At 36.0% G+C, this 23,804-nt stretch overlaps 2 protein-coding genes across 3 annotated transcripts; both read left to right on the top strand.

The window, feature by feature from the left end:
- Window positions 1–631: 631 nt before the first annotated feature.
- On the top strand, window positions 632–7,459 carry casr (calcium-sensing receptor). Its single transcript, XM_008427002.1, has 7 exons — window positions 632–679; window positions 1,508–1,817; window positions 2,738–3,044; window positions 3,220–4,059; window positions 4,149–4,379; window positions 5,654–5,777; window positions 5,857–7,459. The coding sequence occupies exons 2-7, from the start codon at window positions 1,633–1,635 to the stop codon at window positions 6,990–6,992; spliced, it is 2,823 nt and encodes a 940-aa protein (XP_008425224.1). The 5' UTR covers window positions 632–679; window positions 1,508–1,632; the 3' UTR covers window positions 6,993–7,459.
- Window positions 7,460–10,196: 2,737 nt separating this feature from the next.
- b4galt4 (UDP-Gal:betaGlcNAc beta 1,4- galactosyltransferase, polypeptide 4) lies at window positions 10,197–19,307 on the top strand. 2 transcript variants are annotated; one of them, XM_008427003.2, is made up of 7 exons: window positions 10,197–10,266; window positions 12,182–12,715; window positions 14,261–14,493; window positions 15,657–15,844; window positions 16,002–16,124; window positions 16,237–16,341; window positions 16,459–19,307. In XM_008427003.2, the coding sequence occupies exons 2-7, from the start codon at window positions 12,454–12,456 to the stop codon at window positions 16,592–16,594; spliced, it is 1,047 nt and encodes a 348-aa protein (XP_008425225.1). In that variant the 5' UTR covers window positions 10,197–10,266; window positions 12,182–12,453; the 3' UTR covers window positions 16,595–19,307. The 2 variants fall into 2 exon arrangements, with proteins under 2 accessions (XP_008425225.1, XP_017164246.1); XM_017308757.1 differs by lacking the exon at window positions 10,197–10,266 and having other exon boundaries at window positions 10,288–12,715.
- The last annotated feature ends 4,497 nt before the right edge of the window (window positions 19,308–23,804 follow it).

The following is a 23,804-nucleotide window of genomic DNA, read 5'->3' as shown; positions in this document are numbered from 1 at the left end:
TAGAAAACATACAGGAGAGCTAAAGAAAATGAGTGTAAGCTAGAACCCAGGACTTTGCATAACTAGAGAGACTGTGTAAACAGTATTATCTAAACATCTCTCTTCTTGTGCCCTCTAAAATTTTAGTCTTGTGAAATATTATTGAGCACAATGCTCTTTTTTTTTTGCAAAAGTAGTTTGTGCAGCATATTAGCAGCAAGAGCACCAACAACTGTGCTGTTTTGTTAAAAACTAAAATTATTATTTTTTTTAATCCACTGAACAAATCTTCAAAGTACTTGTACTTTACTGAGATATAACCCTCCTGTAGTAAAAGATGACTTTTACTACAGGAAGGTATTAATATATTTGTCTGCACCTGTACCTTAGCCCATACTTATTCTTTATCTGCTTGAAAAGTGGCTAAAGAATAATTGACAGTAGCAATAACGTAAAAATACGAGACAACTTTACTTTGTGATCACTTTGGGAGGAATTAACCATGAGCAGACTTCATTAGCTGAAGGAAATGAACAATCCTTCTCTCTGTTAATGATTTATCCAACAGAAAGAGGTTTGGACGGCAGCAGAGTCCTTTGAATTCATTCAGCATCCTGGACATTTCAGATAAAGTGCTTGAAGCTGTGTAAGAGCTGCAGGATGACTGTTTGAGGTTTTCTGCTTTGGAAGAACTCGGATGGTAAGTTTTCTCCTTATGATTCATCTTTAACTTTCGTTTTTGTAGTTGAAAATTGTTCAAAGTTGCAAAGAAAATGCAACAAAATATTTTAAGGTTTTTTTCTAGCTTAAATCAGAAAATAACATGTCTCTTGGGACTTGGAGGGCACTTATTTTAACTTCCTATTAAGTATATTTATTTATTTTTCTTTGATGTGGAAGCACACAAAAATCTGTAGCGTTTTGTTTACTTTTTTACATTAAACAAAAAGAAAAGGCCCTTCACTTTTTAAACTAGGAAGTTGTATTATTTTTCAAGGAAACATTTCCCTTGGACACTACAAGAGCTCTTCTACCATTCCTTCCTCCAAAAAACGTTTCAGGGGAAGTAGTGACTTCATTATCAGAGCTCTGCTCCAGCATTTTTCCAGGAGTATTAACTAGTTTTGGAGGAGCAGCCATGGACTTTCTCCATGGTTACTGCAGTTCACTGGCCACAGCTTTAAGGTCTGCCTGCAGGAGGGTCGTTATGGTGTGACTCAGCTCTCAGCTGTGGAAATCCTGAGTCTGTTCGGCGTATTTCAAGTAGTATGCTGACCTTATTACTCAGGAGAGAAATGTTCAATTTTGTGTCTGTCTAATATTATTACCCAAATAACTTGCATATTAAACGAACTGTTGGTCAGTGATTAACTGTTGCTTTATTTGTAATGTAGTCCTTGTTATTTTATATATAGAAAAGCGATCTTAGCACTTGAGGTTTATTATGCGCAAAACTCTAATATATGCTAATTTCATTTTGTTGTCTGAAAAGGCAAAACATGCTTTCCCTTTTTTATTTCTCCCACAGGTAATTATTCTCACAATTACAAACATGAATAAAAGAAATCAGAGCATCAAGGAGAGTGGCGGAAGAAGAGCATAATACCACCTTGATCTTGACAAGGCACAGAAAATACTCCTACCCAATTGAAAATGAGACTGTTCCTGTGTTATCTGATAGTGTTGGGGTCCAATTATGTGATTTCAACATACGGGCCCCACCAGAGAGCACAGATGACTGGAGACATTTTGCTTGGAGGTCTTTTCCCCATGCACTTTGGTGTTGCATCTAAAGACCAGGACCTAGCAGCTCGTCCCGAATCTACACAATGTGTTCGGTAAGATTTGTGATGTTTGTGACTAACTCACCAAACCAGTTTTTAAAATATGGTAGCAAAAAAATATGCAAGTAGAGACTTAATGAATATTTCCTGGCATTTCAAATAAAACTGAAAGAAAATCTCATGGTGTCTTCACAGGGCACAATATTTTTTTAAAACGGCAGAATGGCAAGAGTTGAAAAGCAAGTTATATTCACTCTCCACATTTAGCTTCATGACACATGTGTTGCTTGGATGATAAAATAGTGCTTATATGAACTCTATTGCAACAGTTTTAACCAATATGTAAAGTTTATACATTTTAATAAAATGCAGCTTTAAGTGAATGTATATGACTTTTAAATGTTTTGTTACACAATCTGCCTCTTGACTGAAAAGAGATTTTATCTCTTTTGGGAAGAAACCTAAAAATTATGGTTAAATTTAAAAAATATATAAATCAAGTCTTTGATGATGGTACAAGGCCATTTATTATCACCTTTATCTTTAGCTCCCTACACATATTCTCAATATGGTATAATACCTCATTTTTATATCATTCTTTTAGGAAAAAAAACAAACATTTAGGTTAGTTGATTTGTCTTTACAACCTAAATGATTAATCTGTTATTATTCCTTTTAGTCAGAAAATGATTTGTCTGAAGTAGACCATAGACATTTTTTCATCTCACCAGCTTTCAAATGATATCTCAGAGCTAGTTATAAACACGAAACAGGATCAAAATGAAAAGTTCCAGTTGGTGTAGACCCTTTTGCACCTATAAAAGTCCAGTACAAAATGAAAACTGCAGAAGAATGAGATGACATATGGCATGGGGGGGAAGTTGACCAGCAAATGTGCGAGTGTGCTGCATATACATTTACTTAAATAATTTTCAACACTGAATTTGTTGAACTCATCTTGTTTATTTTGACAGATTCAATTTCCGAGGTTTTCGCTGGCTGCAGGCAATGATTTTTGCCATTGAGGAGATCAACAACAGCAGCATTTTACTGCCCAACATCACCCTGGGCTACAGGATCTTTGACACATGCAACACAGTGTCGAAAGCCTTGGAGGCTACCCTCAGTTTTGTGGCTCAAAACAAGATTGACTCCCTGAATTTAGACGAGTTTTGCAACTGCACTGATCACATCCCATCAACCATTGCAGTTGTAGGGGCTGCTGGATCTGCGGTCTCCACAGCAGTTGCCAACCTCCTTGGTCTCTTCTACATCCCTCAGGTCAGTATCTGGTCAGTTTGTAACCAAATTTATCGATCCAACATATCTGTGAGGTTAAATTAAGAATCAAAGTAAAGTTGATGATAAAAGTATGCAGAGTACTTGAATATACACAGAACAAAGTTTTCTGTGGTTAAGCAACATGAGCTTGAAATATAAATCTTTCCTGTTTCAGATCAGCTATGCTTCTTCCAGCCGACTCCTGAGCAACAAAAATCAGTACAAGTCTTTCATGAGAACCATTCCAACAGATGAATACCAGGCCACGGCCATGGCAGACATCATAGAGTACTTCCAGTGGAACTGGGTGATTGCTGTTGCTTCGGATGATGACTATGGGCGCCCAGGAATAGAAAAGTTTGAAAAAGAAATGGAAGAGCGAGACATCTGCATTCATCTGAATGAACTTATTTCTCAGTACTTTGAGGATTATGAGATCCGAGCTCTGGCCGACAGAATCGAAAACTCCACAGCTAAAGTAATTGTTGTTTTTGCTGGTGGCCCAGACATTGAGCCGTTAATCAAAGAGATGGTCAGGAGAAACATCACAGATCGCACCTGGCTAGCTAGTGAAGCATGGGCGAGCTCTTCTCTCATCGCTAAACCAGAATATTTAGACGTTGTTGGAGGAACTATTGGTTTTGCTTTAAGAGCAGGACTTATACCCGGCTTTAGGGAGTTCTTACAGCAGGTCCAGCCGAAGAAAGACAGCCATAATGAATTTGTCAGAGAGTTTTGGGAAGAAACCTTTAACTGTTACCTAGAACACAGCCCAAGACTTCAAGAAAGTGAGAATGGCAGCACTAGTTTCAGACCCTTGTGTACTGGTGAGGAAGATATTACAAGTGTTGAGACCCCATACTTGGACTACACACACCTTCGTATTTCCTATAATGCGTATGTAGCGGTTTATTCCATTGCACAGGCCCTGCAGGACATATTTACCTGCACACCTGGACGTGGACTTTTTGCAAACAATTCCTGTGCAGATATTAGGAAAATTGAAGCATGGCAGGTAACATGTTTCGTAAATGATTAAGACAGTTTTACAAAACCAAGTTTACAAATGTGTAAATCATCTAAATATATTGGTGTTTGTCATAGGTACTGAAACAGCTGAGACATTTGAACTACACCAACAGCATGGGTGAAAAGATGCACTTTGATGAAAATGCAGACCTGGTAGCAAACTATACCATTATAAACTGGCAGAGATCCACTGAAGACGGCTCCGTGATGTTTAAGGAAGTTGGATACTACAATATTCATGCGAAGAAGGGGGGCAAACTGTCCATTGACAAGACAAAGATTCTTTGGAATGGATGCGATTCAGAGGTCAGTCAAATTAAGATAACGATATTCTTAAAGTACACTGATGTCTTATGTTGAAGTCCGCCAGGGTTGCTCATTGTCCCTGGTCCTGTTTGTGGTATTCTTGGAAATGATCTCAAGGTTTGTCATGGAGATGAAGATCTCTGGTCTGGAAACTTCAGGGCCACCTTTACTTTTGCAGATGATGTGGTTCTATTGGTGTCTTTAAGCTGCTCTGAATCTGACGTGGCCAAGAAAGACATAAACCAAGGAGCAGATCTCTTGATTTATTGATCTGTCTCTTAAGAGATCTGTCTCTTATCTGACTTATCTTAACTCCTCTTAATCTGTCTCAGTATTATATGGCAGATTATTATACTGCCATATACTATGATGACATAGTGACAGTTTTAACAAATATAACTTTTTTTTTCTTTTTCTTTTTTACAAAAGTTACATATTGCCACTTTATTTGCCCCTTTATGGAGTATAAAGTCCATAAAATCTTATACTGTTTTTATATGTATAAAAACAGTATAGATATAAATTTATATGTATATAAATTTATATAAAGTATACATATATTTTATAGATATACAAACAGAAAGCAACCAGTCAACACGCAAGGTGCTAGAACTTGCATGAAAGCCACAGAAAATTTGCTTAAGGTGCAAATTAGAGCTGCCAGGATATTTTCTTAAATCAGTATTTTAGATTCTGAAAAAAAGAAAAAAACCTCCTCATGGTTACTGAATTCCAGTTAAAAAACTGTAAAATCAAAGACATTGGGAGGCAGTAGTGTTTGATGGAGATCCTGATCATTGCTTATGCAATGCAAAACCAAGTTTTCTAAACTTCTCCATAATAATACTAATTTGAACTTTGTATTTTGTTTTCCTTGGCAACATTTTTTCTTAATTGTCAATCATTTCATTCTGGAAAGTGTTTCTCATAATCAAAGTTTATTTAAAAAAAAAAAACAAACAAACTCCAGAGTGGACCAGAGGTTCAAACGCAGCAGAATATCTACACGTTGCTAAGTACTGATATTAGCACGAACAGGAGAAATGTCAGCACATCTTTATATGTGTGTCACTTTTTGTTCTCCTCTATCCCCATAAAGCACACACTTAAGTTACTAATCAAATCTGAAAACATTTGTATTCATTTGTCTAACATCTTAACAATAATCTTATTTTCAGTGAGGAAATGCATCCAGGTTTTTACTGCTACTCTATTTGTCATATATTTGTTTTTTTGTTGCTGTTCTTCTCATGCAACTTGTTTACTGTTTGCAGGTGCCGTTCTCTAACTGCAGTGAGGACTGTGAACCTGGCACAAGAAAAGGAATCATTGACAGCATGCCCACATGCTGCTTTGAATGCACTGACTGTTCCGACGGAGAGTATAGTAATCACAGAGGTAAAATGCTATGCTCCTCATGGTAGTCCCTGTAATTATTTTAGTTTCTAAAACAGATTGTGTTTTTGGCTTTACACAGATGCCAGCGTCTGCACCAAGTGTCCAAACAACTCTTGGTCCAATGGGAACCATACGTTCTGTTTCCTGAAAGAAATAGAGTTCCTCTCTTGGACAGAACCTTTTGGGATAGCTTTGGCCATATGTGCTGTGGTTGGTGTTGTCTTGACAACCTTTGTGATGGGAGTTTTTATCCGATTCCGCAATACCCCAATAGTGAAAGCCACCAACCGGGAACTGTCCTACGTCCTCCTGTTCTCACTAATCTGCTGCTTCTCCAGTTCTTTAGTCTTCATCGGAGAACCACAGGACTGGACATGTCGCTTAAGGCAGCCGGCCTTCGGGATCAGCTTTGTTCTCTGCATCTCCTGCATCCTTGTGAAAACTAACAGAGTGCTTTTAGTATTTGAGGCAAAGATCCCTACAAGTCTCCATCGTAAATGGTGGGGTTTGAATTTACAGTTTCTCCTGGTGTTTCTGTGCACATTTGTCCAAGTCATGATATGTGTGGTCTGGCTTTACAATGCCCCTCCTTCAAGCTACAGAAACTATGACATTGATGAGATCATTTTCATCACGTGCAATGAAGGTTCAGTGATGGCTCTTGGGTTTCTCATTGGATATACATGCTTGTTAGCAGCCATTTGTTTCTTTTTTGCATTTAAATCCAGAAAGCTTCCAGAAAATTTCACAGAGGCCAAGTTCATCACCTTTAGCATGCTCATTTTCTTCATTGTTTGGATCTCTTTTATCCCTGCGTACTTCAGTACATATGGCAAGTTTGTGTCAGCTGTGGAGGTCATTGCTATCCTGGCATCCAGCTTTGGACAACTAGCTTGCATTTTCTTTAACAAGGTGTACATCATCCTCCTCAAGCCATCCAGGAACACCATTGAAGAGGTACGATGCAGCACCGCTGCCCATGCTTTCAAAGTGGCCGCGAAAGCTACGCTAAAACACAGCACAGTTTCGAGGAAAAAATCAGGCAGCATTGGTGGGTCCTCTGCCTCAACTCCATCCTCATCCATCAGCCTCAAGACCAACGGCAATGACTGCGACACAACTTCAGGGAGGCACAGGCCGAGGGTGAGCTTCGGCAGTGGAACAGTCACTCTGTCGTTGAGCTTTGAGGAGTCAAGAAGGAGTTCTCTGATGTAACTGAGAACGCATTGGCATGATCTGCATAACCTGACCCCCAACAACTTCAATAAACCGGACACTTAGCTTTTCACAGAAATGTTAACACTGATGGATTGTGCAAGTTACACATGAGAAGACGATTGATTTCTTTTTTCTTAGAAAACTAAAGTGCCCACCATGGTATGCACAAGAGTGTAAGGGTCAGAATGAGGCACCAAAACGGGAACGGAGGTTGACAAAATGAATCCATTAAGTCTAAATAAGTACTAGTTTAAAACTCGGAGCCATCAGTTGTACACGGAACAAAAATGTATGATTCATGGTACCAACTCAAAGATTCAATGTGTAATCACTTAACTTATTTTTTATGAATTGCTCAACTTCTTAAATTCTAATTAATCAGTCAAAACATGAGATGTATGTCAGATTTTATTTTTAAAAAATTTTTTATTTTAATTTTCTTTGTATGTTGACCAATTTTTTTTTTTTTTACCAAATACAGAAAATGTCAGTCCAACTTACACTCAAACTTTGACATTAGTTTTCAGCTTAAATCTGCTTTACAGTAAGCATTTTAAGAAACAATTGAATATTTTGTATAAATAAAGCCATTAAATCGCATCTTTATGTTTATTCTTTATGTGGAGTGGGTTATCTACAAGAAATTTGTCTTTATTTCTTCACTGATTGTCACTTTTAGAGCTGGAGAGGGTTAGTAGATTTTCTTCTTTTCTTTTCTCTCCTCTTTTTTTTCCCTTTTATATTATTTTCTCTTTTCTCTTACACTTTTAAGGACACTTTGAACTTATGTTACATTGTACAGCATTTACACCTCTGCAACTGAACCAAATGAGCCAACATCCTTAGTCAAGGAAAACAGAAAGGGTCCTGAGGTGGAGCCTTTCAAAAATAATCCATAGTATTACGTTATCATATAGTCATTACCCTCAGAGTATTTTATTGGGATTTTGTGTGACAGATCATCACAAAGTAGCAAATAATTATGAAAAACATTTGTTTTTTTATGTAGTGTGGATTCTCATGAAAGCTCCTTTGCTCTGATACTCCTGATACAGTTAAACACCTTCACTGTTCTGTTGTGACGTTTTCAAAGGCTTCTTATAGAACATTAGTGAGCAAACATCATGAAAACCACAGCAGACTGGTCAGGCATAAAGTTGTATAAAAAAAAAGCTACAAAAACATGGCTGGAAACATAAACTGAGAGGAAGAGAAAGGAAGACTTGAATCAGAGAAACAGCCAGGAAGCCCATAAAGTCTCTGGATGAATCTCACATAGCATTGTGCTCTAAGGATGCCTTTCAACACAGACAGAAAAGCTGATCAGTGCTGAACAGAAGGAGAAATTCATTGCAGAAAACCAGCAAAAAGGCGTCAGAAAATTGGACAAGATTTGCCGTCCAGCAGGACCATAAAATAAAACATGAAAGACCAAATTTGTTTGTAACAAAAGTTTGAAAAACATGTACCATTTTCTTTTCACACCACAATCATGCACTACTTTGTTTTTGATCTATAACATGAAACTCCAGCAATGTGTGGTTGTACAGTGATCATATGTCTATGCTGTTCTGTTGTGTTTCTTTCGAGGAGTGCTCTCTGTCTGCTACTTGCTAATCACAAGTCTCTGTTAAATGCAAGGAGTGTAGGTCAACTTGGCATGTTAGTCTCATTTTGAAGAAGCCTATCATCATGTCTTTTCAACAGAAAGAAAAAAAAGGGGAAAAAAACAGCTTTCCCATTCTTAAAATATGAAGTCTTCAACTATTTCTTGAAAAGCTGTGGTTCAGAAAGTATAGAAGGAAACATAAACTCTAAATGGATTCTTGTGAGAGATAAGTGTGGATTTGATGAACAAAGATTGAAACAGAAGATGCAGTTTGGATATCTCCAGTTCCCATAATGTTGACTGGAATTATTTATTAAGAACTGCCTTTCTAATGTGGTAGCATTTCTCATTCCAGTCCTGTGGAAATTGGTCTGAGGTTTTGGATTTCATTGTGACATGAAGATAGAATATTTCTTTTTTTAATGCTCAGGTTGGAAGCTAATTTTACAAGTTATATGGCCGTGCAAATGTTCACAGTTTTACCAAATAAGATAACAAGGCCTACAAAACTGCCGTCCTGCTCCACCTGTCGTATACTTTCTCTCAGCGCTTTTTTTTTGTAATACTTTAATCCGCTGTCCGCCTCTCTTTGTAAAAAATTGCTCTTTTTGTTGACAACAAACACTAACAAAACCTCTTCTTTAGTTTTCCCAAGAGGTAGTTGTCAAATTTCTGACTGAGGAACATCTGTTAAAACCACCTGAGACAACCCTTTTGTTTTGGGGGCATGAATATAATCCAGCGATCAGATCATCTTGTGAGTGAAAAGCACCACATATTGGCAATATCTGGAATAGCCTCTCTTCTAATTTCAAAAAAAAGTTTGAGAACTTTAGTAGATTTTCTTTCTTTGCACTATACATATAAAATATAAATAATTTTAAGAAGTTGGGACCAGCAGATGATAGTATTGCATTGATTATTGCAAACAAATCTTACACAAGCATAGGTTAGTTGAAATAGATTAGATAAAAACCAGTGAAAAACAGTGCTGAATCAGATTATACAGTCAAGTGATTAAACTTTGGTTCGATCTTTATATAAAAAACGCCTCACAACAAAGAAAAAGAAACGATTGCCAGGCCAGGCGGGAGTTCTCGCATAAAAAATATAATAACAAATACGAGCATATGAAAGATATGATCTATAACAGCAGACGTTTGTAGAGGATGCTGTTAATAACATTTTACACTTGATGTCTCTCCAATTTTGACTGCACTGACGGCGTCTTATTTTGGTAAACGTGAACCGGAAATACATGACAAACCAGACTTCAGCTTCATATTAAATGTTTTTCAGTTTGTAAACGACTCTTAACAATTAAATCAACATCATATTATTAAGTAAAGAATTATGAAACAGGAATATAAATATGTGAATTTTTGACAATTTCTTTTTATCTCAAGACACCAAATACATATTGAAACGTGTGGGAGAAGTTACAAATTACATTTAAAATGTGAAAAAAAGTCTTCTTACGTTCCGTAATGAAAAAAATAAATAACAATTGCATACTAGGCTACTACTAATATACAATTCCCAGCGTTCACCAAGAAAAGAAAAATATAAATTTTATTTCGAAAATACTGTAAGCGGAAAGGCTTGTGGTTGACTTTACACGTTATTTGTTCTTGATATCCGGCGTTTAAAATTGGTTTTAAGGTAAGCTCTGCAATTTAAGCCTGTAACAATCGTAAATTGTCAATACAAATGCTCTTTTCCCTTTAATTATACTAACCTGTGTGTGGTTTTGGCTGTTGTTTATTACTATTATTACGCTAACATGTTAACTTATAAAGCACTGAGCGATGATGTAGTTATTACATCCGCACTCGACTGCTAGCCCGTAGTTTAGTTGTTACGTCTGAACTTGTCTGGCTCAGTTATTATTATCATTAAACACTAATGTTAACGACATAGACAGATTGTATTGGTAATATTCTTGCTTCAGTCTTTGCATTCATAATAATGAGCTACCTGTGGTTAGCATATCTATGTTGTCAATAAAAGAACAGAGGATGTGAAAGGATTTGAAGATAAACGTGAGGAAGTTTTTTAATTGTGATAACTTCAATTGCTTTGGTAATATGTTTGTTTTTACAGGGCAAAATTTAGTAGCATCAGACCCACGTGTTTTTCAAATAGTTTCATAATTATACATTGCACACTTTCGTTTAGCATGAATAGCACTACGGTCAGCTGCTGGTTTGGGGACGTTTTGTATTATCTATCAAGTTTGTTTTTTTATTTTTTTGATCAGAGTACGAGATTATATTTTTTAAAAGCTGTTTATAGGTAATTTATGAATTAGGTTTTTATATGTTTACATCAAAATAGTCCAGACATACGCTTGAATATCTGGATGTTTGACAAATAAGGACTTTAGAAATGAAGAATATGTATTAACCATTTACAAGTTTTCTATTATGTTGATTAACAAAAATAGTCTATTCTTGTCTTTTGGGTGAAATGTATCTCAAGACACCAAATGTCTTGAGATATTTGAATGTTGGCAGTCTTGTTTGACTTACACTTAGAAATATGAGAAACAGGCTCAGTTACATGCTTATGACTCACACTCAGGTATCCAGGATAAAGCCAACTGTTCTGATAAAGCCATTTTCATACTGCTAAATGTAACACGAAGGGTTTACAAGAAGTAAGCGACACACATTAAAAATGATCAAACAAGTAAAGAGACAAACAATTATTGATAAGACCATGGAGACTTGAGGGATAAAGAAATCAATCCGAGGTGAAGAGGAACTGTGGAACAATAAATATGTAACTTGAACATGTAACACTGGAGGTGCACATATTATTACATGAAGTGAAACAAAATGCAAATTAACATTTAAAGTCATAGAGAGTAAAGTTTAAAAGCATACATGCTAAACAATGCAGAAATATAAAAATAATAAAAAACAGAATTATAAAAAAACCCCCAAATGACTATATTTGCCAAGATTAGTGACTTAAATATTATTAAAAATATATCTATTAATGAAAAGTTGCTAAAATTGTTCATAGCTAAAATTGAGATGATATAACAAACCATAAGATAACAAATAGATATGACATTTAAATAAAAGCAAGGTTAATTAGCTAAAAAAAAAAAAACCTGCTAAAACATATTTAAAAGACAAACTAACAGTTTTGGATGGGCCTAATTAAAGTCTGCACTCACATTAAGTGAGGGTCCTGGCCATTTATGCTTGAAAAACGTTTCAATGTGGCTGAATTAAACTAAAACTTTGTGCCAGTTATCACAAGCGCTTCCTGGCAGTTGTTGCAGGTTGGGTACTTTTAAATAATCTTTAGAAAACAATATTTTGTATTTAGTCAGGTTATGTTTGTCTGAAATTTTAATTTGTTGATCTGAAACAACAAAAAAGTCATAAGGAATATGTAATCTAGCAAATAACTACTCCTTTCGGAGATGCAATTTGCTGTTACTTTTAGAAAAGACGTCAACTCCTACTTTTTTTTTTAGCAGGTGTTTTTCATGTTTGTACTTTATCCTGATGTAAATTATCCATATCTGGTAACTTGTTTTCTCTCTTTGTTCTCTTCACAGTTATATAAGAGTTCCTGTGTTTGGCTTCAGATCTGGGGACAGATATATATTTTTTTTATTAAACTTTTATTCTTAAAACCATTTGAGCGAAAGTGATTATTCCTGCAGTTTGCTGACTTTGTAGTCAAACAGGATGTTTCATCAGCATGGGATGACTTACCACTGATTCTGTGACCCACTGTATTTCTTCAGTAATGCCCTGTGTGGAAATCTCCTAAACTACACATAGCAGCATCTACATTCGCTGCTGCTCTGGTCATATCGGCAAAATCATGATTATGTGTACAGCCATCAAAAAGGTTTCACGAAGGTGCAAATATGCTGTTCTGATTGGTCTCTTGTTGTCAGTGCTGGCTTGGAAAGCCAGTTTCACTGGGGACAGAAACGGGACCATTGATGATAACTTTGCTACACCACAAACTCCTGTAAAAGAAGACAAACTGACGGATGAATTCAACTCAAGGATCACAGAACCCAGTCACTCAAATATTTCAGCAGAAAAAGATGAGTGTCCAGAGGAGTCTCCATTGCTAGGTAAGTATATTTCAAATGATGATGACTAGTTTTCTATATCCTTCATTTGACTAAATAGATTCGTGTTACTCATCTTGGCTGGTATTTACATAGAAAGCAAATAACATCGTTCTCATACTCTTGTTAAAATGCCAGGTCATAATGAATCATTTTAATTTCCTTGACCATGGCAGGGTGTTTTCAAACCTTATCCGGATGACCTGGTTCAAATGGGGACCCACAATTCAACATTTGTTTCATTTCCAGCAGGAGCAGTTTCCTTTGACACTGCATGGTGTCAAACAAAGCAAACCCTTTGAATAACCTGTTTTACACCTTTACCTGTGGTGGCACTGCACCAAGAACCACTGAAGGAAACAACACAAAAACATCAGAACTTCTTTATTCATGAAATGTAAACAATAATGTACTGGCGTTAGATTTTAGTAGTTGTAGGATTTCTCTTTTGTCCTGGGCAAAAGGACCATGAGCCATTTTGCCCGCTAACGCTAGTCTCATATGTTTGTTTTGATTTTATTTACCCAGAATGTCCTAAACTAAGTCCGCTTCCTGCTTTTGGTGCAGTCTTCAGTTCACTTGTTATTGACATGCATTTGAACCACATCAGAGTTCACTTCAACTGAACGAAGGGCTCTGTTTTTTAGGCAGACCAGAGTCCGCATTCGCATCTCTCCAAATGAACCTGACTTTCGAGGCAAACAAATTAGAGTTTGACTAAAATTGACTAAACAGAGCAAAATCCGTAAATTGTAATTTATTTGATAAACGTTACATCAAATCCACCTATGCTATGAAGAGTTTGATGATGTGCCCATAGTTTATAGCAAAGTTTTGAAGTGTTGAAGACATAAATCAGGGAAAGGTTATACAAATCTCCAAGCATAACAGAAACTGGTTAGGGAGGAGTTTCGGCCCAATTAATTTGAGAGCAATCTAATACATTTGGGAGCTTAACCCTCCCAAAGAAGAATGTGCCACGTCGGTTTGAATCAGAATAAAAACGACTCGTTGTTGAAACAAGCACAATACTCTCGGGCAGCTTTTCTTCAGGTGGAGCAGGATTTTTATTCAAAGTGAATGAAATCAGGAACGGTTTCAGTTACCAACTTATTTTGACCTAAAACGTCCCGGGGTCTGTTAGAAGCATTTTAAAATCTGAAATCACTATACAGTTATCTTATTCTTTCTTTTAGTAACATAATTCACTATATGAAACATATATCAGTCAATCATAGACAGACCAATATTTTCAAGTCTTTATTTCTGTTAATTAGGACTAATGGACTAAGGAAGACACAACATTTAAAATTAGAGTACCACTACATCACATGGAAGTTAGGTTTAATATTTGCTTAAAGTTTTATTTTCAAAGGTTAATTTTATTCTGACAAACGACTCACCAGAACGCATATTCTAAATATGACTGCAAATATAAAAACTTACTTGTGCTTTATTGCTGTAAGTATTTCAGCTATGGAGAAACTGACAGACGTTCACTGCAGACTTGAATATTTGCCTAAATTTCTCTCAACATTGCTTCTCCAGTGGGAGCTTCGAAGCTGACCTTTGAATCTTCGCTGAGCCTCAAGGATGTGGAGAAGGAAAACAAAGCAGTGACTGAAGGAGAGTATGAGCCCTCAGACTGTACAGCAAGGCACAACGTAGCCATCCTCATTCCACATCGTAACCGGGAGAGACACCTCCTCTACCTCCTGCACCACCTGCACCCCTTTCTGCAGCGGCAGCAGCTGCACTACGCCATCTACGTCATCCATCAGGTACATTTCTGCATGCGGTGCAGTTTGTTTGTGCTTGGAGGCCACCATTGGTTTACTGATGATATCGCTTACCGGTTCTCCTTGTGTTTGAGTTGAGGTTTTATTGTGAACCAAAGAAAATTGGCGTTAATGAGGTGTTTCGAGAGGAAAACTGCAAACTCGGGCAAAACTTACAATGAATTGGAACGATGCAAAAACGATGTCTAGATAGCAAAACATCACTCTCAGTTGGTAAAGGTGACTGAAAACATTACCATCTACACCAGTCAGACGTTTTTATGACAACACAGGTTTAACCAAATTAGTGGGCGTCATTCTTTTTAAAACATTATTTTATATGATTGTGCTTGGCTCATCATTTAATGTACGTTTTAAGATGGTCCTTTCCTGTATCAACATTCATGGCAATCCAGATCTTAAATGGCGTGAAGAAAACATTTTCACGTTATTGTTTGGAAGTTGTATCCCTGCTTTTTTTCCTTCCTTCTTCCAGTTTTCTTTGTGCTACCTCTCTTCTTTCGGTGCTCTACATTCCTTTACTTCCTTGTGTCCTATTTCATTTCTTTACTTGTGTTTTGCACCTTTCCTTTCACTTGTCCTTCTTTGGTTTTCTTCCTTCTATTCCTTTACTGCAGGGGTGTTGAAATTGTGTCCTCACTTCTTTGATGTGTCTCAAGTCCACCTGTGTTTTATTTCATTCCCTCCTTTTTCCCTTTTTTCCTTCTTTGTGCTCTTCCTTCCTTTCTTTCTAAAGTGTATTGTTTTTACATGGAAAAATATCTAGGGACCCTGCCGATAACTTAAAAATAAAACATGCAAAAAACATGCTATTATGCAGTGCTAATATGATTTTATGATTTTAAAGCAAATTAGGTCAACATCACCTGCCGAATGCAAATTATCTCTAAGTAAATATGTTAATGTGATACGCCAGAGGCAATCTGAAAATAAATGGGGCTTCTGTTTCCTGTTTGGTTTCTTTTAATAAAGTCACGGTGGGTTTTACTATAATCCCGGATATTTAGATAAAAGGATTTAATTTGTTTCCTTGTCAGTCGTATCTGACTGTAATATAACAAAATTAAAGAGATGTACAGCAATATGACTGTGCATTCTAAACGATGTCAAATTTAGGGTTTTCATTTTTCTTTCTTTTACTCTAGGCCGGTGATGCAACTTTTAACAGAGCGAAGTTACTTAATGTTGGATATTTGGAGGCAATAAAAGACTTTAGCTGGGAATGCTTCATCTTCCATGATGTGGACCTGGTTCCCGAGAATGATCACAACTTGTACATCTGTGACCAGCAGCCCAAACACCTGGTCGTCGGCCGCAATGTCACCGGATACAAGTACGTATAGGAATGAAGGTCTTTCAAGTCTGGGCCTCGTGAATATTCTTCACTCTGCTCCGTTTATTATAAAAACCAATATTAACTGGTGACATGCTTCTCTGGTGAAAACTTAAAGTCTGTTATTATCAAGAAGACTTGTCTATTTTCTCCTCAGACTCCGTTACAAAGGCTACTTTGGCGGAGTCACTGCCATGACCAAAGACCAGTTTTTTCAAGTAAATGGTTTCTCAAACAACTACTGGGGATGGGGTGGAGAAGATGACGACCTTAGAGTGAGGTGAGGAATATTATGATGTTAGAGTAAGAAGGATTATCTGCATGCTGTCACATTTGAAGCAGATGTAATCCACTACAATGACATATTTGACTCATGTGGCTCTGCTTTACAGAGTCGAACAGCAAAAAATGAAAATTGTGCGTCCCCCTGCTAGCGTAGCGCGCTACACCATGGTGTTTCACAAACGAGACACTGGAAATCAGGTTAACAAAAACAGGTGAGTCCATATTTGATTTATTTATTGTCGTTTTGTGTGCACAGAGAATATCCAGTCTGTTCAGTCAATTGTAATATATCTATCTTGATTATAATTTCAGTATTTCTTCTTTTCTAGGATGAGGTTATTAGGACAAACGACAAAGAAGTGGAGAGTTGATGGACTCAACAGCTGCGTATATGACACTTTATCAGTCGGGAGGTATCCTCTCTATGTGAATATCACAGTTAACATTGGTCAACCTCAGAGCTGAGGACTCTGGAAGAAAACAAGTCCTTGTTTGTCCAGACATGATTTTCAGCTCAGGCCACATCAAGGTAATGAATTTCATCAAAGGGCCGTTGCAGAATGCATTAATAAAAACTAGCTATTAACAAAAGAGTTTAAATAATATGGCTTGACATGATGCCAAGGCACATTGCGACCGCCAATAGGTTAGTTACTGACAAACCCGCTGGATGTAGGGTAATGTCAGTCCTTCTTAAAATTAATTCATATTCAACAATTCTTCACATTGATGTAATTTGGCACTAAAAACGAATTTGATTTGACCGGTAAAATAATATTTAAGCACACAACCGGTATCTTGAAGTTCTGTTTATGTCGCCCTATAGAGACTTGAGAGCCACATAAACAGATGTGGCGGGCCAGATTTGGTCCCCGGGCCTTGAGTTTGACACCCATTATTTTCTATGAAGTGGAGACCACCGTGTGCTGAAAGGTTATTAGATCACTGACAAACTGAATTCTCTTTGGTGAGATGATATTCCAGATATTTAACACAGTTTTGCATATCATTCCATGTCTTCATTTATTGAAGACTACATTCATTCCTGTAGTTTAAAAAAAATATTTTTTCTATACCGTTGTTACCTGTCAGACACTGATTAATTCACACTCATGCCTTATTATTTGCCTGCCTCTCCACCACTTTATACTGACTCGGTCCTTGATTTGGCACCTGATAAACAATGATTGGTTGTTGTATGACCTAACAAAGTCATAATCTGTTGATCTTGTAATGAGATGCTGAATAGGTTCCAGGATGCAGGTTATCTTAGAGAGAGAGAGATTACATAGTGAGGCCAGCAGAGGTGAACATTACCTAACAATGTCTTAATAAGGAGGAATTTATACTATTGATTTTTTGCACATGAAGTACTTCAAATGTAAGCGGATCGTTTGCAGTGCTAAGCAAAGGTAAGGATATCCTTGAATCTTTTTTTTTATTATTATTTTCTCAAGTGACAAGCACAAAGTTGAAAGATTTTTGGGAGGATTTTTTGTGACGGAACAACACAAAGTCATGCATTATTCAGAAGTGGAATGATTGTCAAAGTACTTTGCAAATTGTGTAATTACATTTATATTCCCTGCATAATTACTTGGTCAAACAAAATTTTTGCTGACGCTGGAGCTTCAAAGTTTCCTGTCTCTACTCAATAGAAAATCTAATTTTTTAAAAATTATTTCAATTTCTTAATAATGCTGTACTCTTATTTTGTCCCACATAAAATCCAAATAAGATACTTTTTATTATAACACAACAAGCTTATATTACTAGAAGGGTATCAATGCTTTTGTGAGGCCCTGTGTTGGGACCGCTTTTCAATTCCAGACTGATCACATCATATCTCCAGCAGGATCAGTTTATATTGTTTAGCTAGTTTTATTGGAAATAGTACAGGTCTGAGAAAACCCATTAGCTTGTTCAGAGCCCATCCAACTGATGAAGAACTAAATATGATCACTTTGGTTACAGATGAAGGATTCAGATTTGTATCAGTTTGACTGCAAATGACAAACAAAACCTCTTCTTCCAGGATGGAAAAAACAAACTTAGGCTACAAATACAGTAACATCAATATACTGCTGTTAGTATGAAGTCAGAAGTGCAGTAGGAGATGGTATGATGGTTTTAAGTGGTAGATTTGTTCCTTTTTAAAGGTAGTCTCATAGTGACACTGATGTTTTTTACTTTGAAATTTGTCTTATACTTATGGTATAATTTAAGGTTACAATGACATTGCAAATTTTATCACTCCAAAGTCATTTTTAGTTATATTTGTACTTCTATTGCATTAGTAAAAGAAAAAAAAAACTGCTTTAGTAACTTAAGTGATGATTACAATCATAGGAAGTTTCTATAGGAAGCGAGTTTAATGAGCCAAAATTATTTTCTTTGTAAAATAATTTTTTTTGTTGTAATTTTAAAGCCTTATATGCTTTGTTTCATGTGGGACTTACTAATAGGTGACGGATTGTATATCACTTTGTAACATTATAAAAAATAATGTTTTTTATATTTGCTTCATAATTGAAGCAAATATGAAGGAAAATCTTCATATTTGCTTCAATTGTAGCATGTTTCTGACATATATCAAATTATTTGAATGATTTTTGTTCTTCTTATTATTTTTATATCATTTTGGGACATGGGGTGCTTTCAATTTCTTTTTTTGAAAATGAAAAGTGTGCCCATGCCAGCACTGTCACTGTTAACAGGTCACTCCTTGTATGTTTTTGTGTCAGAATCGCCAAAGGTTGCTTCTCCTTAAGGAAGCATTTATGTACGAGAAACAATTTTGCACACCTGATAAATTGGCAGTACGCTGTAGTACTAGTAGTTTACAACATATTTTAAACACTAAATGTGTTTTTTTATTATATTACTTTTTTTATCTCTCCTTAATGAATTACATTTTGGTTTTTTTTGGGTGGTAGAATGAATATGTAGACCGGTAAAAAAAACATTTAGTTTTAAAACAACTCAGCTGACATTTTAAAGTTTAAAGCAATACCATTTTAACTCTTGAAGAATGTCACTTGACCAGTTTTATTTAAAAAGCTTTTTCTTTTTTTTTTTTTGGGGTGGATGTGTCAAAAGTGATACTATTGTTATGTTGAGCCTTTTTTGTATCTTTAGGTTTTTACAAGCTTATAATAAAAATAGTTTATCTAATTGATTCTGCTGATGTTTTTTGTTGTTGATGCTTTATAAAAGAGCTCTAAAACTGGTTTGTACAGTTCACCCCTTATTTAATAAAGGGGTGTTTACTTTTTCATATAGGATCAAGTCAGTTTGGATAGTTTTGTTTCTTAATAAATTAAATCATCATGTAGAAATGACACTTTGTATCTATTAGGTTTATCTCTGATATTAAAATTGATTTAATAATTTAAAACATTCTTGTGACAAAAAAGGAAAATCCCTCAAAAATCAGTACGGAGACAAATACATTTTCACAGAACTGTTGAACCAAAAGCAATGATTGCAAAGTTACTTTATTTGCACCGGCTTGAATTATCACATAGTAGCAGAGGGACATGTACATAGCTGTATTTGTGACAGAGATTTACTGACAATACTAATATATTCCTCAGAGTCTCCAGCGTATATTGGAAGCATTCTTGTTAGAAATGTGCATTTATCAGGGGTAACATTTAATTATTTTTCAAATTGTGCTCCTGATTTATCATTAGATATTTTGTAGGTTGAACTATCCCTCGTTACAGAACTAACTTTCTTAATTACAGCAGTTTACTAGAGTTTTGGGCTTGTTGAAGACAGTGTAATAGATGCAGTTTCACCAGCAGGGGGCAGTGTATGAGCGTGATCATCGGGTTCCATTGCAACAACCACAACCTCTTAGGAAATATTTGATGTAGGCCTTTTATTACTGTATTAAAAGAGATGATTTTTGCTACTAAGCATTTTCACAACATATTGAAGTCCTCAGAATAAAAATATGCTTTTTTTATTCTTAATTTAATTTTTAATAATTCTTAACACTAGCATTTGGATAAATACTGTTGATCTGATATTTTTTTTATCAATATGAATGAAAATAATTTCATTATGTCGTTCGTTAGTTGATAATTGTACAAGCCAGCATGAAACACTGAAAAAACTTTATTTTGCTTAATTGTCTTTAAGTCTGTAGGTCAGAATTTGATGTGAACAACATGGTGTGTTGTGCATAATAAAATAAGGAATGCAAAAGATTGGCTTTGTCACATTTTACAAAAATGTTGAAAATTATTTATTCATTCCTCAGTGGTGTTCAAATTAACATTCAATAGACTTGTCTAAATATGTAAAAAAATAAAATAAAACACAGGTTCGTACCTTCATGAAATGGAGGTAAATATTTCTGATGCAGCAATATTCAAAGAAAGGATGAAGTTCTTACCTGTACATCTATTTATTAAGAAGTTTTTAGTTCTTCTATCATGCACCATCAATAACAAAGATGTATGACATTAAGCTGCCATGCTAATCAGTTGTGTTCCTCAAGCACAAAAGCACAATCCAGATGTGTCATACTGAAGGCTTAAAACATTGTTGTTAGTTTTCTGTAACCTTCAGCAATGACACTAAAATGACTCTTCTTTAATTATTCCATCAGAATTCAAAAAGTGGCCATGAGCGGCACAATGTGCCCATGAAAATAAATGCACTATTATTATTTGAAGAGGAAATTAACATCCATCCGTGCTTCTGACAGCATGGGTCTAAAACTGAATCTGCTGGTGTGTTTTGGCACCTGCTGACATTAGACGCGTGCAAATTTATTTTGCCACCTCTGAATTAAATAATGCACTGTCTAGTTTGTAGTGCAAAATGATGGCCACAGAATATCATGTCTTTGTGAAATGTACTTAAAAATACATCAGTGACATTGTTGTAATGAAATGCAAATCCCCCTGTATTTTGCATTAAAACAAATACCTGCATAAGTTGATCTGCAAATTAATTTGTGGTTACTAAAGTATGCTTTTAGACTTTAACAAGGCTTTGCAGCTGCCAGCTGGCACATAGACAGGAAACATGGCCGGAACAAAAGACCTTAGATGAAAAGTTGGAAAGTACTGCATGTGGCAAAAGGAGTTATCTATTCATCTGACTGAAGTTCAATCAGCATGAAACTAAATAAATGTGTATATAAAAGAAATGTAGGTAGATAGATCTCACCCCTTTAATGTTTTACTCTTTCATTGCTATTACAAGTGAGTTTGGATCACTTTTTTTTGTTTTGCTTTTTTAGCTGAGATCTATCCACACAGACTGGCTGCCAAAGTTAGTATTTATGCATTTTTATTTTAGACAGTTTTTTTCCCCCAAGTCCTTATCTTTGTTAATTGTGATGATTTTCTACTTATATCTGAAAAACCATGACAATTGGGATTTTAACATTACATTATACCAATAAAAAATTTAATTCAGAAACAGCTAAGAGAGAAGGATGTTTAATACCCATTTAAAGGTTATTTTTTCGTGTTTTTCATCTTTCAAACGTGCATAATCAAATGATTTTTTGAGACGTACATGCACAGCAAGATTTATGTAGTAATTATTCATTTACGTCTTGATTTTTTTTCTTCCCTTTGCATCATTTCCTCACTAAGCCGAGCACCAGACGAGTTACACATATAAAAGTCAAAGCATTACACGTCAGACATGTACTCAAACACTAAAAATAAAGACACAAGTGAACCCTATTATTCACTTACAATACCATGTCTTCTTTTTTTCCTTTTTTTAAATTTACCAGCCCAAAGAAAGAGTGGGGATATTGAGGCTTTGTATGAGCAGGATGATGTCATGTCCTCTTCCTATGGTGTAGAAAGAAACCTTTGTTTTGCAGAGGGTAGGCCTGCTCATTGCTCAAACATGTGACATTCACAAAACACTTTTAGCACCAAAACAATTTCTTTCACAAACCAGACCTCTCCATTACTACACTTTAAAAGAATGCCCATATTCCCTGTAATGTATTCAGCAGCGTGCTTATTATAAAATGTACAAAGTAAATCATGTTAAATAACCTTATTTTTTTTCTTTCAACTATATGAACTTCTATGCTGTCTGAAGTTTCTTTGAGGTGCACATCGCCCAAACTGCTTTGTTGTTTGCTTGTCTTGGACATTGGGGAGCAGAATGAATATAGAGGATATTAAACAGAGCAGTAATAGCTCTGGCGCGTTGCCATTAATCACTGGTGTTCCTTTTAAAGCTAATATGTTAGATTTCCCACAGCTGCTGGGAAGGGTCAAAAGGTGGGTAAAAGTAAACCAGATATAGGACTTGGACAGAACATGTGGCTGAAATCCCTTTTCTCCAAGTAATGTTGATGTTGCTTCATGTCTACTGTATTTCCAAAGTGCTAAACTAGGAGGAAACTGGACTTTTATTTTGGTTCTAGGTTGCTTCACAGGCTTCTTGTGTTCTGCTCATAAGGTGATAGTTCTAGGTTTCTAAGTATTTATGATGTCCATCCCACCTCCATCACATTAATCTGGGGAGGTGATTCAGCTGTGAATCAACTCGCCTCCACAGATCAGATGTTTCAAATTCCAGTCGTCCTCCTAAATTAAAAGATGCACCTAAAAGTTTGCAGGACACCGACCATCGAAGGCTGGAGTTCGAAACTGCTGGAACCATCTCCTCTTTGTCATGCTGTTTTTTATTTTCTATTTTTTGTACTTTTTTCACTACTCTTCCAAAAACAGATCTTCTTTCGCTAAAATGAGCACGTTAGTGTTCTCAAGCGATTGTCGCTTGTTCTAGAAATGTAGACAAATAACTGGCCTGTTCTGAGAGGCTGGCTGCTCTGTTCTGTGTTGTGTATGTTTTTGGTTTTATCCAAACAGACATTTCAACACTCTTCATCGCACTGTACTGCAAACATCACACCATGTGGAGCATGTGGAGAATATCCTATTGAGGTCCTTAAATAATTCAGACACATAAAACCCAGATATTTGTTGCTACTGACGGATTTAGATATGAAACTATTTTCACTCACCCAAGAAGTTTGATTCTAATAAAAATGAGACAGGCCAAATATTTAGATTTGTATTTTTTGCACTATAAGCGCTACTTTTTTCCCACGTGGCTTTTCTGTGGATTTTTCTTCAACCACCAGGGGGCTCTTTATCAGGAAGTGAATCATTGGAAGTCAAAATTGGAAATCAAAGAAGAAAGCGCTCATTTTTAGTTTGAACAAGCACATGCGAGCAGCAGGCTTTCAAACTCATATTCCCTCATCATGGAAACCACACGAAGAAGTTCATGTGATGCAGCTTTTAAGTTGAGGGCTAAAGATCTGGTAGCAGAGGAGGGAAATGGAGCCTTTGCAAGTGAACGAATCCATGGTTCGGCGTTGGAGACGGAGGGCTTCGTCCTTAATAGCAAATTATTCAGGACCAGGCCCTCTGCTGCGTCCTTGTGGAAAACAGAGAGAGGCAGAGATACCAGGGGCTTAGACTTTGTGGGTGTGACTTACAGTGAGGTGCGCTCTATAGTCCAGAAAATACGGTACTAAAAAAATACGTTTTATAGTCATTTAATTGAAAAATGAAATAATTAATGAACAGTTGAATATGTGTTTAAATCCAAAAGATATGCAAAATCTATTAATCAAAAGGTATTAGTAATGTGCTTAACTTTGTTGAAAAAT

Source organism: Poecilia reticulata, linkage group LG14 (genome assembly GCF_000633615.1).
Source record: "Poecilia reticulata strain Guanapo linkage group LG14, Guppy_female_1.0+MT, whole genome shotgun sequence".
NCBI lineage: Eukaryota > Metazoa > Chordata > Actinopteri > Cyprinodontiformes > Poeciliidae > Poecilia > Poecilia reticulata.
The sequence above is the reverse complement of the archived record's forward strand: the minus strand, read 5'-3'. Positions and strand labels throughout refer to the sequence as shown.

Coding starts and splice junctions, on each gene's coding strand:
- casr (XM_008427002.1), top strand. CDS start 1,633: ATGAGACTGTTCCTGTGTTATCTGATAGTGTTGGGGTCCAATTATGTG. Junction 3,045..3,219: donor GTCTCTTCTACATCCCTCAG/GTCAGTATCTGG, acceptor TTCCTGTTTCAG/ATCAGCTATGCTTCTTCCAG. Junction 4,380..5,653: donor GGAATGGATGCGATTCAGAG/GTCAGTCAAATT, acceptor TACTGTTTGCAG/GTGCCGTTCTCTAACTGCAG.
- b4galt4 (XM_008427003.2), top strand. CDS start 12,454: ATGATTATGTGTACAGCCATCAAAAAGGTTTCACGAAGGTGCAAATAT. Junction 15,845..16,001: donor CGCAATGTCACCGGATACAA/GTACGTATAGGA, acceptor TTTTCTCCTCAG/ACTCCGTTACAAAGGCTACT. Junction 16,342..16,458: donor AATCAGGTTAACAAAAACAG/GTGAGTCCATAT, acceptor CTTCTTTTCTAG/GATGAGGTTATTAGGACAAA.